Source organism: Tympanuchus pallidicinctus, unplaced genomic scaffold, assembly GCF_026119805.1.
Source record: "Tympanuchus pallidicinctus isolate F22 unplaced genomic scaffold, pur_lepc_1.0 scaffold25, whole genome shotgun sequence".
NCBI lineage: Eukaryota > Metazoa > Chordata > Aves > Galliformes > Phasianidae > Tympanuchus > Tympanuchus pallidicinctus.
In genome coordinates, this window is record NW_026294742.1 from 1,447,164 (window position 1) to 1,463,781 (window position 16,618).

At 53.5% G+C, this 16,618-nt stretch overlaps 1 protein-coding gene across 2 annotated transcripts in view; it reads right to left on the bottom strand.

Annotated features, from left to right (window-relative positions):
• NOS1 (nitric oxide synthase 1) overlaps positions 1-16,618 on the bottom strand; it is a 57,233-nt gene that overhangs the window by 25,084 nt on the left and 15,531 nt on the right. For both annotated transcript variants that reach the window (XM_052689817.1, XM_052689816.1), the window contains exons 2-3: positions 9,680-10,632; positions 3,655-3,787 (exon numbers count right to left, since the gene is read on the bottom strand). In XM_052689817.1, the coding sequence (XP_052545777.1) occupies positions 3,655-3,787; positions 9,680-10,392 (846 nt within the window). In that variant the 5' untranslated portion in view covers positions 10,393-10,632. The remainder of the gene's footprint in view (positions 1-3,654; positions 3,788-9,679; positions 10,633-16,618) is intronic.

Sequence of the window (16,618 nt, forward strand, 5' to 3'; positions counted from 1 at the left end):
TTAGAGAATCTGCAATGGAGCAACTAACTCTCAATGCAATTGAGAATTCATCTCTGCTCACCAGACAGCCAGACCTGTAGGAGGAGAGTTAAAAAAACAGAAGTGACTGAGATGAACACTGTGTTCAAGTTTCCCAGTGGAGGACATACCTCTGTGAAGTGTACGAGATGTATCTTCTTAAGGAGCATCACCTGCTCAGGTTCTGCACGTGCCAAGCTCAGCCTCACAGATATGCGCCCTCTGAGACAGAGCTAACAGCCTCTGAGCAAGCCAGAGAGATATCTGCTTTGATATCAGCACAGGAAGAACGCAGAAACAAGGATGGATACGTTATGCAAGTGGGAGGGCTGCTGAATTATGCATGGTCGGATTACTTCAGTGTCAGCTCTGGATCTTCAGCCCACCTCAGTGCTCTGCGTCAGGGCGCACTCACACGGCACGTCCTCAATTACATGCCAACGTAAGGAAGGGGCTCAGCCAGCAGTGAGCTTTGGCTGCACTTTCTGCTTGCTAGCACTTGTGTTTGTGCGTGCTTTCAGGTCTCATGTGCAGTACTTGTGATGCGAGCTCTGCTCCCCCAAGAACTTGGAAACTTGAAGAGCAGCCCGTGTCTGCTGGGGTATCATGGCAGGGAGATAAACAGTGGTCCTGGGAAATAGAGACACTTCTTTTGAGAATCACATCTCAAATTCAAGTGTGCTTCAATGACTGCTGATGGAGGTTTCAAGGGAAAACCTGAGCCCACAGCAGGGCCAAATCCTGCTTGGATTTGGTGCCACTTGAAAGCTTGCATCCCTGCAGAACAGGTCTGTGGGCTGGATTCTGATGTAACCTTCTTCTGTGAACTCTGTAGTTTGTTTCTTTTTCTAATCCATCCAGAAAGGTTTGCTTCTTTTAAGTGTAGAGGTGGCACTGTCTTCAGATTTTCACCCCTTGTTGGTGGTTCTGTAGTGAAGCATAGCTCTGGGCTCTTGCCATGATCATGGCTCATGGAGCAGCAGCAGTAAATCCAATGTTACAGCCCTGGTCCCCAAAGGACCAGGATAAGAACAGCCAGCACACAGTGGAGGAATCTCTTATTTCAGAACAAGCTGCTCTGCTGATGAGCAGACCCAGGAGGAAAGCAGGGGGAAAGCAGAAGGATGACAACAATGCTGTTGTACCCAAGAGCACAGCATGAACCCAGGTGTAAGACTGAGCCCAACCTTGGAGCAAGAAAGCACACAGTCCAAGCTGGTGGATATTGGCTGCCTAACAAATAATCTGTTCTATTTTATTCTGTTCTATTCCATTCCACTCTACTCCACTCTTCCCAATTCTACTCTAATTTATCCTATTCTGTCTTAAATCTCTCTCAAAACAGCTCCCTTTTGTTGTTGTCTTTCCCCTGCAGATACCTGCAAGGTTTGCATCCTTGCTGAAAGTGGGCCACAATCCCAGGGTGTGCTGAAGCCCCAGGCAGTGGGGGTACCACACCTCCACCACGGCACAGAGCACTGAAGAGTGAGCAGCACCCAGAAGGACCGGGGAAGGACTCCATGCCTTCCCTGCACGGCACTGCTGGAGCCAAATATTACCCCAGCTTCTGCCAGGCAGGCTGTGCGTGATGCTGTCATGTTTTAATTAGGCAGCTGTGATATCAGTGACTCAGGAGGGGCGGTGAGGCACGCGTCGCAGCATACATTATGCAGCACCTTCCATGGGCAGCCTGGGCACTGACTGGGGGTGCAGCTCACAGGCTGTCTGCAGCTCTTAAGAACTGAAGGAACACACTGGGTGCTGCCTGGGGAGAGTGGGGCTGGGGCATTTCCTCCTAGCCTGCATCAGCTCCACTGGCTGAAAATGTGCTCTTTGTTGTTATGGAGCTGTAAATCATCCTCGCAGGCACGGAGCTGGTGCAGGTCCCTTCCTTTGCAGCCTGTGCGTGCGTCCCCTGTGCCATCTTGGGGCTCCAGCAATTCAGTCTGCATGGCTGCAGCACAGCATTCCTGCTGGAGTCAATGCATCTCCCTAGGGCTTAGGGCTCTTGGGAAACAAGCACAGCACACGTTGTGGTTTTGCAAGAAAACCCAAAGTTCAGACCCGGAGAAGGGATGGATGCCCAGCTGCCTTTCAGTACCTTATTACAAGCATCAGTGAACACTGCCCACCTGGCTGAGCAGCTCCAGCAAATCCTGCCTTAAAGCTCTTAGGCGTAGCTGGGGTTTGGCTTGATGTGAGAAGTTCAGCAACGTTCCCACTGCCCCTTCTGGCAGCAAGAAGCAGCCCTGCCTCCATAACAGTGCTGGGATGAGAGGGATCAAAAAGAGCACTGCACATTAAGCGGGAAGGAAAATAAAGAGTTTAACAGCAGCTTAAGTCTGGGGATTTTGGCAGCCTGAACATGGAGAGGAATTAAGCTCTGAACACAGAAGGTTATAACGTGCTTATAGTAAGAGACACATCCACGCATGGAGCTTAGAGAAGGAGGCAGAGTGGTTGTGGTTTCCAGAAAGGGAGCACAGCAGTGACCTGTCCCTGGGAGCTGAAACTGAGACCTGCATACTGAGCATGGGGGACACCAGGGCTCCCACGGACATCCATCCATCCATCCATCCATCCATCCATCCATCCATCCATCCATCCGAGGGACACCGGGGCAGAACACAGGGTGGCGATGGGGAGTGGGTTGAGTGTTAGTGAGAGGTTCTGCATGGTGGGCATGGCACAGCTCCCCAGGGCAGTGGGCACGGCCCTGAGCTGCCAGAGCTCAGGGAGCATTGGGACACCACTCTCAGCCACAGGGTTGGGTTTGGGTTGTTGCAGATGAGGCCAGGAGCTGGATTCAGTAATCCTTGTGGGTCCCTTCCAGCTCAGGATGTTTTCTGGTTCTATGGTATAATCCTATGAGCATTGCATGGCAGCTCATTGGAGGTGGGAAGAGGCACCAGAGGAATTTGCTGAGGGCGTTCCTGAGCTGAAGGAATGCTGATTTTCTCAGAAATCTTCATGTGACCATGAAATCACTTTGTTTCCCTCCCTTGGAGAACACAATGTCATCCTGACAGGGAGAGGGCAGGCAAGAACACACAATCCCTGGATCGGTCCCCATGTCCTGACCCACGGCTGGTTAATCCCAGCGGGACACTCACTGACCACGCAGGCTGTGCCATGCTCACGCACATCACGTTGTCCCTGGGGTAATTCTGCCTCTCCCTGGCTTTGCTACAAGTGGGAGTTAATCCATTTCTGGCAAGGGAGCCTGAGAATTTATGTCCGTGCAGCGTCAGGAGATGAAAAGGTGCGGTACAACACATTATCTGAAGTGCTGTGTTGAATTGCTGTCATATAAATCAGAATGACCTTAACAATGAGGCTCAACATTTTAGCTATGAAAGGGACAACGGTCCCAAAGGAGGTTTGGGAGACATGTCCTGGCCATGCTCCCATTGCACCGTGGCTCTATGGATGAGGGGCACCCTTCCCCTGCCCAACCTATGGGGAATTTGGCTGCTGGACCACATGGGCTCAGTACTCTGTCAGCTCTCAGGACCAAAGATCCTCAGGACAACCCAAACAGTCCCTGAAGGCCATGCATGGGGTGAGAGCCTGCCAAAAGGGTCCCTGCTCCACCACCCCTCCCCACCCAAAGCAGCACGAGAGGCGGGTGCTTACCTGCTCTGCCTCAGAGTAGGGGTTGTTGAGGACCACAGGCGCATTGCTCTTCCCCCACAGGTCACCAAAGACACGGTCGTTCTCCATCTGAGCTGGGAAGGCTGTCTGCAACTTGTTCTCCCCTTCCCTGAAACTGGAGGGTTAAAACCAGTGGGGTGAGCAGGCTGGGGATGGACAGCAGTGTCTGGGCTGTGATTGCTCCAGGTTCTGATGGAACAACTTCGTATAGGAGCCAAAACTCACAAGTTGTGCTGAGGGAGTGGAGGGAACGCTCTGCCTTGGCCAGGAAGATGAATCACCTCTGCGAGGTAAACCAAAGCACAACTGCAGGAGACCTGCACCCTGCTTGGTGCTCTGCAGCGTGCCCATACAGCCCCAATGGGGTTATGTGAGAAGCTTCCCAAAAATAAGCAAGAGAGCAAACAAAGCGCTTGGGGAAGGAGAGTCGTGCACATTTCTAGCTACAAAGCCTTGCAGCAAAATCAGATGTGTTTGCAGACAGCGGTTGGTGTTGATGAGTGGAGGGAAAGAAAAAATCCAAGGAAAAGTCGGTGCTCCCAGGAGGGAGAGGCAGCGCTCTCTCCTCTTCCTGACCTTTACAGATGCTGCAAACGCTGGCGGGTGCGAGTGGCTGTACCTGGGTGGATCTGTGCAAGCAAACAGGCAGCCCGCCTACGTGGCATACATCTGTAAGTCTGGGGACAGGGACGTCCCCGGTGCTGCTGCCCCTGTCTGCACAACACGGCTGATGGAGCTCGCTGCACCATGTCTGCCTGCGTGCTTTGTCTGGGGACCGTCTGCAGGGCGTTCGTGAGGCTGCTAAATGCCATCCAACCAGCGGATGGAAAACCAGCACCATACGAACCCACGTAAAAGAGAAAAACAAACAGAGTCTGGGAGATGTGAGACCCAGAGTGCCCGGGCTGCATCGCCCACGAAGCCTCAGTGACGCCACACTTGGGCAGGAGCTTCTCAGCTCCATAGGTTGTGCTGCACGTGGCCACGAATGGGTCCAGCGCAGCGTGGTGCTGCTTTGCCCTTCCTCAACAACCCGACTTGCAGTGAGCGCTGGCAGTAGTAGCGCTCCCACTGTCAGTCCTTAAAAAGCTTCCAGATGTCTCTAAAGTCCATAACGAGCCTTCCCATTAACAACAGCAGGCTCTGGCACCGACCGAAGCAGGACGTGGTGCTCAGGACATGATTCACACCAGCACGGTGCTCTTGACACCATCTCGAGGAGACACGTACGCACAAACAAATCCAGTCTCGTGACCTCCCTCGCCCTCAGCGTGGGTGAAGCTTAAGCAAAACACTACACTTACAGGCTACCTCCCTGCACCCTAACTTTTCAGCAGTTTTTCTGCATTTACAGCATAACATTCAGCTGCCAAGATATCACACTAGGCTCCTGGATGCCTTCCAGACATTGGCTGCCTTAGGGCGAGCATGGCCAGTGCTGTGCATGAGAAGGGTACAGGTGTCATCGAGGCAGTTTGTACCCAAATTTGTGCCCCCCAACACCAAAAAAAGGTGGTGAGAAGAAATTTGCTGTGGGCTTCGCATCTGGACAAGCATCATTGCTTTTCCAGACCGGAGACCAACCTAGAGCAGGTCATTGGCCATTCTTGATGCTGCTGGGGACCAGCACAAACCACACACTCTCTGCTTTACCAGCCCATCAGGGTCACTGGACACAGCCCTCTATCTAGGGAATTCCCAGCAACAGGACAGCATCATGAATTCCCATCAAATCTGGCTCTCCCACAAGACAATCCCGGCTGTTAAACCTCCTGGAGAATATATGGAGGTGATGGATGCCTCATCCCTGCAGATACCCAAGGTCAGGCTAGATGGGGCAGTGAGCACCTGATCCGATGTCAGTGTCTGTGTTCATTGCAGGGGGGTGGACTAGATGGCACTTAAAGGTCCCTTCCAACTCAAACAATTCTATGATTATGTGATTCTACAGATACCCATTTCCACAGCTGCACATTCCTGCACCTTACCCTGAGCCCCAAGACACCAGAGAGCATGAAGGTTGATGGATGCATAGCCTGTGAGCATAACAAACGATGAGCATGCACAAACCACCCTTTGTAGGCAATGAGCCTCCATGTCCTCCTCCTCCAGGCACAGGCCAGTACCTGTGCCAATGGCACAGAGAATGGCCAGATGCTCAAATTAAGTCATCGTCATAGTCAGCCACTCTGTGCATCAGAATCATGGAATCATTCAGGTGGGAAAAGATGTCTAAGATCCCCAGGTCCAACCCAACCCCACTGTGCCCGCTGACCACGTGCCTCAGTGCTGCATCTCCACACTGAACACCTCCAGGGATGGTGACCCCACCACCCCCAAGGCAGCTGTGCCACTGCTCCTGGGAAGGGAGAATAGACAGAAGCAGAGTGGTTTGATGAAGAAAAAATATGAGAGGCACCATCTCACAGCGCGATCCATGCAGGCATTGGGGTGGGACACTCAGCGCTCCATGCCCTGTTGCACATTTGCACCTGGGACAGCACCAGGTTGCACGTGGCTGTTTTGGCTTGCACTCACAACAAGGTGGGACCTATTGCAGGAGATGCAGCAAAATCACCAGCTGAAGCTGGAGCTGGCTCCGGGAGGGGGCTGTCCCCACAGCACAGCAGCTGTGCCCTGGCTGAGCAAGAGCAGACCTCGTTGGTTTGCCCACAAGTATCCGGCTCTTTCAGAGACAGAAACGAGGAGAGAAAAGCCCATTCAGAGCCTTGCTCCAGTCCTAACCCAGATGGGGGGAAGAAAATAAAACAAAAATCAATAGCTTCATTTTACAAATATTTCCTGCCCGTTCCTTGCCTGTGTGCAGGCAGCAGCAGGGTCTCTCAGACCCGCTGTTTTCCTCCCTTGGCCCCATCCCCGGGGTGAGCTGCCCACGCAGGATGCTTCTGGCCTGGAGACCTGTGCCAGCCTCCAGGCAGCGCTTCCAACGTGCTCAAAACCTGCACACTTGGATTGGAGCAGGATTTTGGGAAGGGACCTCAGGTTTTTTTCTGTGGTTCTGAAAGTAAAACGACTGCTTAAAAAAAGGCAGAGGAATCCTGTCCTCCCCCAGCCGTGCAGATGCTGTCTCACCTCGGAAGGAGCATCTGGCTGTTTGGGAAAATGAGAGGCACCACTGTTTTCTTTTGACTAATTTGATGATGTTGCAGTGCTCGGAGTGATGAAGCAGAAAGGAAGTTGCTGAGAGCAGCCCTTTGAGAAACATCTCCAAAGCTTTTCCAAAAAGGAAGGGAAAAAAAAATATAAATATATGAGCAAAAAAAAAAAAAAAAAGAAGAAGAAGTTTGTCACTCGGCTCCTTTGAATTTGCTTGGCAGCAAGCTCTGATTTCCCAGGCAGAGATGAGAGGCACAACCGGCTGCTGCCATCCCCAGGGGCCAATTTGGGTGAGGTGGCAGGGATGGCCGCACGCTGGGGGCTGGGATGCTACTGAGACATGGCTCCATCCCAGCTGAGGTGCCGAGAGTTTGGGGCCCATGCGGGACGGTCACCACATGGGAAAGCACCACAGCCCCACTCGTTACAAGAGCAGTTCTCAGGGTCAAGGCAACCAGTGCAGGAACTGAGAAGAGTGGAGCAGAGCTTCAGAGAGGCCGTGCGATGCCATAGGAGGGTGCTAAACGGGGTTGAATGGGTGCTGGCAGATAAAGACCTGGGAAGAGACTGCAATACCCCAGTTGATCCCAGCATCACTCAAGCCAATGTCAGGCATGACCCACAACTGTCCTGGTTCCCTTCCAGCCATGCTCAAAGGGCATCCAGAGGAGCTCAGCCTCAGTGCCTGATCTGCAGCCACATGCAAGGTACCAAGAGCCCCCCTGGGAGAGCCCAGTGCAGTCGGCGTGGTGAGGAGGAAGGGGAGGGCTGCTCACTGCCAAGGCTTTGAGCTTCACCATGTCACAGAATGCAGTCACATGATAGTCCCAGGGAACCTTTCATTTCAGAGGTTTTAAAGTTTTGTGTCCAAGTGCAGAATAATGAAGACATCAGAAATGCAAATGAAATGTTTTGAGCAACACAAAGAGATTTTGGCGGCAGCGAGGGAGGTGGGAGGAAGAGAATTTTCTTGTATAGAACTGCAAAATTACGGGGTTTATTCCAATGCAGGATGGAGCCTGAAACCCTTCGTAAACAGAATCCCTGCTCCCAGCACTCTGCTCCCTCCCAGGCCCCCACACTGCCATTTCCATCGCGCCACTTGTGTTAGGGAGCTGACCTGAGCAGAAAAATAAATCACAGCAACTCGACGGGGTGGAGAGGGAGGAAAGATGGGACATGACAATCTCCCCAGAGCTCAGAGGGAAAGCAGACCTAGGTTCGCTGGCAGGGAGTGAATCAAACTCTATTTTTATTTTCTAGCCCACGGTGAGCCTCGTGGCAGAAATGCCAGCTCTCATCATACCTTGCTCCCCACTTCTACGCTGATTTATGACCGACCTCACAGCAGACAGCTCCAGCCATGGAGCGGACGTTCAGCCTTGGCTCATCCCGTGAACATGCACCATGTCCGTGGGGCGCCTCAAAACAGGCAAGGAGCTGAGGATGGGTCACTGCAGGAGCACAGACCCTGGCTGCAGGGGTTGGGGATGAAATGATTTTTTTTTTGCTATGCAAACTTCCCATCTTTCTTACGAGAAGCAGTGCTGAGATCCCACAGCATCAGGTGTAATTCGCATCGCTTTCAGCAAAGCCCACTTTGAGCAGGGAACGTTCTGCTGCTCACGGATAACCTCAGCCCCATGCTGCCCCTCCGTGCCCTGGGAGAGCTGTCAGAGCTCAGCAGCCCGAGCGGCTCTGACAATCGCTGCAGGCAGTGAAGGTCAGCACCAGGGAAAGATGGAGATGGAGCGGGGTGGGGCCCGGCACCTGGATTGATGGCCAAGGGGTCCGGGCTGTGGGTCTGGAGGTCAACCTTGGGCAAGGGTTTGCACCCTCCTGATAATTAGTCAGAGCCCTATTGCTGTTTTGATTAATGTCAGCTTCGCGCATTCCCCCCAGCCTGGAGAAACCCCTGCCTGCAGTACCATCAATCCATCAAGGCTTGCTTAGTCTGGGGCATTTCTTTGGCATCGACCAACACATCTTTCCGCTCTCCATCAGTCCCTGACCTTTCTGCACATCTCCAAACCAAGAAAACTCTCCCTGCAGAAGCCCTTCCCAATGCCAAGCTACGACCAAGCAGAGGAGGGGACCCATCTGCAGCGGAGGGTGCAGGCTGCCCTTTCCCTGCAGCACAGCTCCCAACAAATCCCCCAAGCACATTCCCCCCCTCCCAGTTTCTCCCGTCCTGCCGCAGGAGCGGGGCTGCAGCTCCTCATCAGTCAGAAGACGGAAGGCTAATTTCGATTGAAAAGTGGATTTTCAACTCCAAGCCACTTATATAGATTTTTAAAGGGTATTGGGAAGTGAAGGAGTTGAGCTTTGAAGTACCCACTTTGTTAATATTTTTGTTGGTTTGAGGTCCTTCAATTTCAGTGAATTTAGAGTGCTTCAGTTTAATCTCTTCGAGAGTAGAAGAGATTCCTCAAAGAAAAAAAAAAACAAACATATTTTTCGTTTCCCTCAACCAGAGCAGAATTTCCTTGGTGGAGATACGGCTGCTGGGCTGGGGACAAGGGGACACAGGGATGGGGCTGCTCCATGCCCCCGGGGCTCTGCTGCAACACCGCAGCTGTCCCAGCAAAGAAATGCTCTTGGAGCACTCTGATGTGCCCGGGGACTTGGGTCTTTACATCACCCATCAAATCAGCACAACATGCTATTTATTTCCTAAGCCTCCCCAGCTCCCGCATCTCCCTTTCTTCTGCCACCTGCTCCAAATTTTCCATCCTTTTCATCTATCCCTCACAATAGCTTCCCTTCTTTCCCTGCATCCCATTCCCATCCCGCTGCGTTGTATGATGATTTTGGGAGCCATCTACCAGCAGCTCCACCACCGAACACCAGCGCATCGCACCCAAGGTAAAAAATGCATGCAGGGACCTACCAGTCCACCTGGACTTCTATATCCCTTGTCTCTACCTTGCAGGGCACATCTCCACCGCCGTCCTTACTGCTGCTCTTCAGGAGGTCCAGGACAGGCTCAATCTCCTTGAGAAGCTCGTTGTCTTCCACTCCGCCATTGAGACAGAGGTGGCTGCAGGCGCTGTCCTTCCCCTTGTTGCCATCCTGCCCTCTGGGGCCGGTGACCAACCCGTTGACATGGACCACGGGCTCCACATCCCGCCCCGTCTCCCTGGTCCAGAGAGAACCCATGGCTGCAGGCAGTTCCTGGCCGTGGAGGTTGGGGTTGGACAACTCAACGGCTCTGGGTGCAGGGCAGAGGGGCCGGGTGACACGGATGGTTTTGGGCGTCCCGTCGCCTGCAAAGGTGGTCTCCAGGTGAGTGGTGAAGCCCTCGGGGCCGCGCAGGATGAGCACCACGTAGGTCTCGGAGGCGATGCTCCTCAGGATCTCCAGCGCGCTCTCGTAGCTGGTGTCCACCAAGGGCCGCCCATTGACAGCTAAAATGATGTCCCCAGCCTGCACGAGGCCACTCTGCTCAGCAGCTCCTCCCCGGATCAGGTCGGAGACGATGACGGGCGGCTTGCTGACGCGCTCCTTCACCAGGAAGCCCAGGCCCCCCACCTTGCGCTTGAACAGCCTCACCGAGATGACGTTGGGCTGCAGCTGCTGCACGCTGAAGGCGTTCTCCTCCATGGCAGCCACCTGCAGGCTGGGAGCTGGATGCTGAGAACCGGGGCACGATGGGGCTTTGAGCACCTCGTCTCACTGCAGCACACCTCGGGGCTCTGCCTGCAGCATCCTTGCAGCAGGTGTCAGCAGGGTGAGGGGCAGCGGGGGCATCGCTCAGCGAGCATCAGGCAGCAGTTCAGTGCCAGGTCCCACAGAGCATCCCGTGAGCTACTCAGGCTGCGGGTGGGCCAACAGCTGCTTTATCTAGGGGAGAAGATAACAAAGAGAGAGGAAGAAGTGACACGGGGTAGATAGAAAGTGCCACGGACACCCACATGGAGCAGCCCAGCCCTGCAGATATCAGCCACCGCGCTACAGCTCCTCACAGTCCTCACTCTCCTGCAGAGCAATCCTCACTGTCTGCTCAGGAGGGGATGGAAAGGTGGAGCAGGGAGCTGGAAGGGCTGCAGGACAGCCCAGCTCACGCCCTGCCCTCTCTTATCCAGGAGCAGAAATTCCTGAGCACGCTGTGCAAAGCAGAGCAGTGTGGAGCTCCACAGGGTTCTGCTGGAGATCTGCCTATGTTTTGCTGAGCGTCTCCAACCCGATACATGAGATGTGTCGGGGGAGTGGGATCCATATCCCTGCCCAGGGCACAATCTGGCCCATCGGTACCTTCCCACTGAGCCCGTTTCAATGCACCAGGAGGTAAGGCAGCAGCCAGTAGCAAAGCGAGGTGGTAGGAAAGTACAGTCAGCTCCTCTCACCCGGGCTCTCACTGAGCTCTTTGCACTGACAGGCGTTTTTAAGCCTGCCTGATGGGATCACAGCTTAGCTCCTCCTTTTCCCGTACTCTAGCACTGAAGTACAAAGCGGGGCTCCCCCGAGCCCAGCAGCTCCCCACAAGCTGTCTGCACTGGTAGCAAGCCAGCCCCAACTCCTGGGGGCTCTGTGCATGACTGCACAGCGCCCACGGGTCATTGGTTGCCAATGGGGCTTTGTGCTCACACTGCTAACGGCAGCTCCCAAACCCACTCTGTGTTCCTCTGGCATTTCTGAGGTGCCCTGGAGATGTTTCTCTCGGGAGCTGTGCTGTGGCGTTTCGCAGCCAGCTGAGATGCAAATGGTGTTTCTTGCTAAACCTGAATTTTGGGAAGGAAACGGAGGGCACTAGGTCTGCAAACTGAAAGCACTGATGTGGCAGAATCCTCCTCATCCCCAGAGGCACCACAGTGGGGATGTTTGCACCTTCAGCATCACCAGCTGTGCCCAAAGGACCAACTCCTTCCTTCTCCATCCCATCTCCACATCCCCAGCCCCACGTCTCCAGTTCTGAGGAGGTCATCAGGACCCCAAATCCCGGGCAAGACTGAGCCGTGCAGGATTCATTTCCAACACGATGTAGTAACAAATGGCTCTGAGAGCTGTGTGAGCAGCACTCAATGCAGGGCCACCAGCCTCCCCGCCGTGGGGTCAGCCGCAGTGCTTGCTTTGCATTAGTCACGGCTGCAACAGTGCATATAGAGCCCATGCAATATACTCACAACAAGCCCAGCGCTGCATTCACTGCAAGGATAAATCCCCACGGCCCCAGAACACGCTGCCCTCTGTGCTCAGTGCTGCCTTTCTACCACGGGGCGTGATTTAGATGAGCTCCAGAGCACCGACTCCACGCGATGTCTCAGGGAGATGCTGTGCTGGCGGTGTGGGTTGCTGGGCTCGGCGCTGCCTCCAAGCACCATTAGCAGCCTGATTTATGCAGCCGGCAGCAGCAGCAGGTGTGTCAGGTCGGGTGTTCAGAGCTGCCGTCTCAGTCCTTCAGATCAGCACAGTGAGTGTTGTCACTGAGCTCTACTTGCACGGAAATGTATTTCAGCCTGGAGGGGGGCTGGTGCTGTGTGCCCCCAGTGCATTACACATCCCCTGCTGGGCTGTCTGACTCTGCCTCAGTTTCCCTCAACTTCTGAAGCATAAACCAGAGGAAGCCAAGTTGAATTCCCAGAAGGCAGCAAGCGCTGCAGAGCTGCAAGCTTTCAGAATCTCGTTGCAGTATCACCGAAGCATTAACTCCCTCCAGTCTCAACATCCACCTGTGCAGCTGTGCCTCATTTTGTGGGCACTAACCAGTGCAAGAATAGGTGCAGCACACGTACCCCTATGGCAGGTGTAGGGGCATAGTGCAGCTTCAAGGGCAGTTGCATAAGGAACAAATCATAGAATCATTAGGGTAGGAAAAGACCCCTCGGATCCCCAAGTTCGACTCCAGCTGAACCCTGCCGTGCTCACTGACAGTGTCTCTCAGTGACACATCTCCACGTTCCTTAAACACCTGCAGGGATGGCAGACCCTCCTGCTCCTTAGGCAGCCTGAGCCACTGCATCACCACTTTTTTGGAGAAGAAATTCTTGCTAATACCCAATCTGAGCCTCCGCTGGCACAGCTTAAGAACATTCTCTCTCATTCTATTGCTGCTACCTGGGAGTGTACCCCACTCTACCCCACCACAGCCTCCTTTCAGGAGTTGCAGAGAGCAATAAGGTCTCCTCTGAGCCTCCTCTTCTCCAGACTGAGCCATCCCAGCTCCCTCATCTGCTCCCCATAAGACATGTGCTCCAGACCCTGCACAGCTGGGGTCCCTTCGCTGGACATGCTCCAGGGCCTCAAAAGTCTTATGCGAGCCAACAGAGAAAAGCATTCCGAACGACCAGATAACATTCCAAGCAACAAACTCCAGCACATGCCTTAATTGGTGATTTGATTTAAAAAGCAAAGTGGAGGGGAAATAAATCTCCTTCCCTGAGCACAATCCATTGCTCATCACAGCCACAACCTGCGGGCTGGGCAGAGCCGGCACGGACCCAGGGCCTCTGGCGTGGGCACCCTGCACGCCCCTGCCCTCACAATGTGATTTCAAGTCTCATCTCTCGTAAATCATCACTGCGGTAATGGCTCACATTTCTACGTGCCAGCTTTAAATGGACACCATTGTCTTATTTAATTAGTTTTCGTGGGATTTATGCCGCTCAACGCAGAACCCCAGGGCTGATGGATTTATGCCCGTTTAATTTTTACAACCCGTGGAGCGTCAGCGACTCTGATGAGGAGCAATGGGATGCAACATATGCACAGTTACTGTAAACCGGCATGTTTGTGCATCTGAAAATGGAGCATTAAAGTGATTCACTGGCAGGCAGCTCGCTCATGCCAGCCCTTCTGCGTGCTCAGACCACGCCGTACCTGTGTGCCCTTCCTTCCACTTCCCTCCAGCCCTTCTGATGTTCGCACGCAGCTGCAGCCAAGACCCACAGCCCTGTCCTCCATCCCATCCCTACTGCTGGGACCTGGGGCACTGCACTGCATTTGCTGCACCTTCCTGACAAACCCAACTTACACCAGGTGTGAACTGAATCATGGAATTGTTTTGCCGCTCACACGACAACCAACCCCATGGCAGCACCCAGGGCTTTGCTTTAGGGAAGGCAGATTTTTACGCGTTTGCTCATCACCACAAATCTGAGCTGAAGCCCCCCGCCTTTAGGCAGCCCCAAATCCCTTTGACCTGCACACCTACACAACCACTGCCTTTGGTGTCCACCCAAACCATCTCTCCGTAGCGAATTAAACAACCAAAGGAAGCCTGGTCCAGTCTGCGCATCCCGTGCGCTCCGTGTCCCCGTCGCCTCAGTACCACCAAAACGCCACCACGACCCATCAGAGCACCGTGATTCACCTGCACCCTGCCCCACCTGGTGCCCCACACCGGGCAGGCTGCGAGGTGATCGGTTCCAGTGTTGCCAAGACAACTCTGTTGACAAAATCTTTTTTTTTTTTTTTTTTTTTTGGCTGACAGAAACCCGGTTTTGTTTTAATTTGGAGTTCGAGGCTGAACATATTTCCGTAGCACGGCTGCCGTTTCTATTTTACTGTTTCGTACAATATTTTCTTGGCGCCTGCGGTGCGCACTGAAACAGAGTTCAGATAAAACCGTCAGTTCCGCCACTAACGCCGCCGCAAACTGATGTTCCTATCAGGGCTCGGCCCATCTGCAAAGCATAAATTTCGCCACGATCAATTTGCTGAGAGGATTGGAGTTGCACCAGCGGCTCCAATGTGACAAATGAGAGCCGTGTTAACACAACAACGCTTTGTCCTAAATGACAAAATAGGTAGATGGGAAATAAATGAGAAAATGCCGCGTGATGGATGGCGCTGAAACCCAGTCCCAGCACGAGAGAGGAATCGTGGCTCCATTTGGAATAAAGGAAAAAGAGAATCTGAAATTGCAGCAGGTTGGCTCAGGCTGCAACTCCTGAGCCATCAGCGTCGATGGGGCCACTGCCGGGAGTGAAGCTCCTGGCTCAGTGCTCCAATGGGGTTGGTCACCCCTCCAGGACGCTGAGTGGGAACTCACCTCATTGTCACCACCTTGCACCAAGACTGCTTTGTGCCACTACATGCAAACCTCTGGAAAACATCGGGCTCCGAGCTCCTGGTTGCACCATCCCCTGGGTTTTCCATCAGCACGTGTTGCCATAGCACCGACAGCAGCAGCAGTGCCCTCCTGGGACCCATCCCTTGTCCCGCAGAGGGCTTTGGCTCTGATTTGAGCACGATTGGGGTGGGGGGATGCAGACTTTTCAGCTTCCAGCATTGTGCTGCTGGTGCTGCCCCAATGCTCAACTCCCCTAGCTCGTGGGACCACCCTGTGCCTCCTCTGGCTGAAGCACCCCAATGGGACCGGTGCCCTCAGCTGAGCCACAGCTCTGTGGACTGAGGGACGAAGGGTGAGTTCTGCTCAGAAAACAGCCAGATTTTATGACTCTAACAGCAAGGATGGGCTGCGTGCTTTCAGCGTGTCTGAAAGCATAAGCCTGAAAGTCTGCAAAATGGGATTAAGACAAGCCTGCCCTAGAAGGGTACTGCGGGATCTCATAAAGCATTTCGGAATTGTCATGCAAAAGAGGGGCTATAGAAAGAGTTGTATTAGCATAAATACCTCCAGTTTTATCTACACACATGCAGCACTTGCAGGCTTCAACGTTCTGCATGTGGATCAACGTTCCGATAGCATACGGGCTTCACAGCCATAGATCTACAGAGCAGGTTGCTGGTTCCTGTGGCCGTACCCTGAGCTCCGGGTTGGTGCTGGTTTACCTCACATTGCAGCTGCCTTGCAGGGCTTGGGCTCTGGCATCACACAGCCCAGCGGGGCTCCTGGGGGAGAAGCAGATGGAAGCAAACGTGCTTTCATCCAGCTCCAGTCACAGACAGTGGCTTACAGCTCCTTCTCTCCTCGGGACACAATGTGTTTATTTTTGGATACGTACAAGAGATCGGATCACATCTATAGATTTCACTTAATACACAGATACAATCAGAGCAGCGGGAGCAGAGCGAGGGCTTTTCACTCTCATTTGTACTCTGTCAGAACCGGTCCCTTTCTATCGGGGTTGTCTTTCTTTAGTCAAAACTGATGGTATCAACAAGTACCAGACAATACCCTCGTTACTCGGGAAAGGTAAATGCTAATCTATGCGTGCCGAGCTCATGTGACTTATCGGTTACTATATATAGTTGTTTTCAGGAGCTGATTTGGGCAATCTGGCAGATTTCCTGAGCCTTTTGTACAGACTCACTACAGAAACACAAAACACAAAATACGCGAGGCAGGCAGCTGGGAGGGGGGGGAAGAAATAAAACCAAGAGGGTCACAACACCCCCAAGGGCCCCTGTCAGAACGCTCAGCCCCGGGCACGAGGCAGCGATGCCCCCGCCTAAGATGGCCTCTCTGGAGCTCACGCTCCATGCCTGGCAGTGGGAATGGGTGGAAAGCAAAGGGCGTGAGAGCTCAGAGCTGCTCTCAGGGGAGCGCAACGCTGCTCCCGGCGCAGATGTCTCATTAGTGCAATATTGCCCCGAACCACGGCTGTGCCAGGAGAGGCTTCGCACCAGGTGTTTGTTTGCAAACACAGGCACGTTCAAAAGCTGGAGTGGTGGGCTGCTGGTGGCAGCAGTAAGAAAATATTCTGGGTGACATAAGCTGTAAGGAAACAGAGGACGAAATTGCTGACACAAAAATCAAACTCTTCAAAAGAAGACTTCCCCACCAGAGACCTTTAGCTTGAAAGGAATAGCAAAGGTCTGCAGCTGGACATCTACAGCACAGTGTTATTTTGTACACCCCCACCACAAAACCTCCCCACAGCTCTCCATCCATGTCCTGTTCTGCATCCTGAGCCCCAGCAGTGGG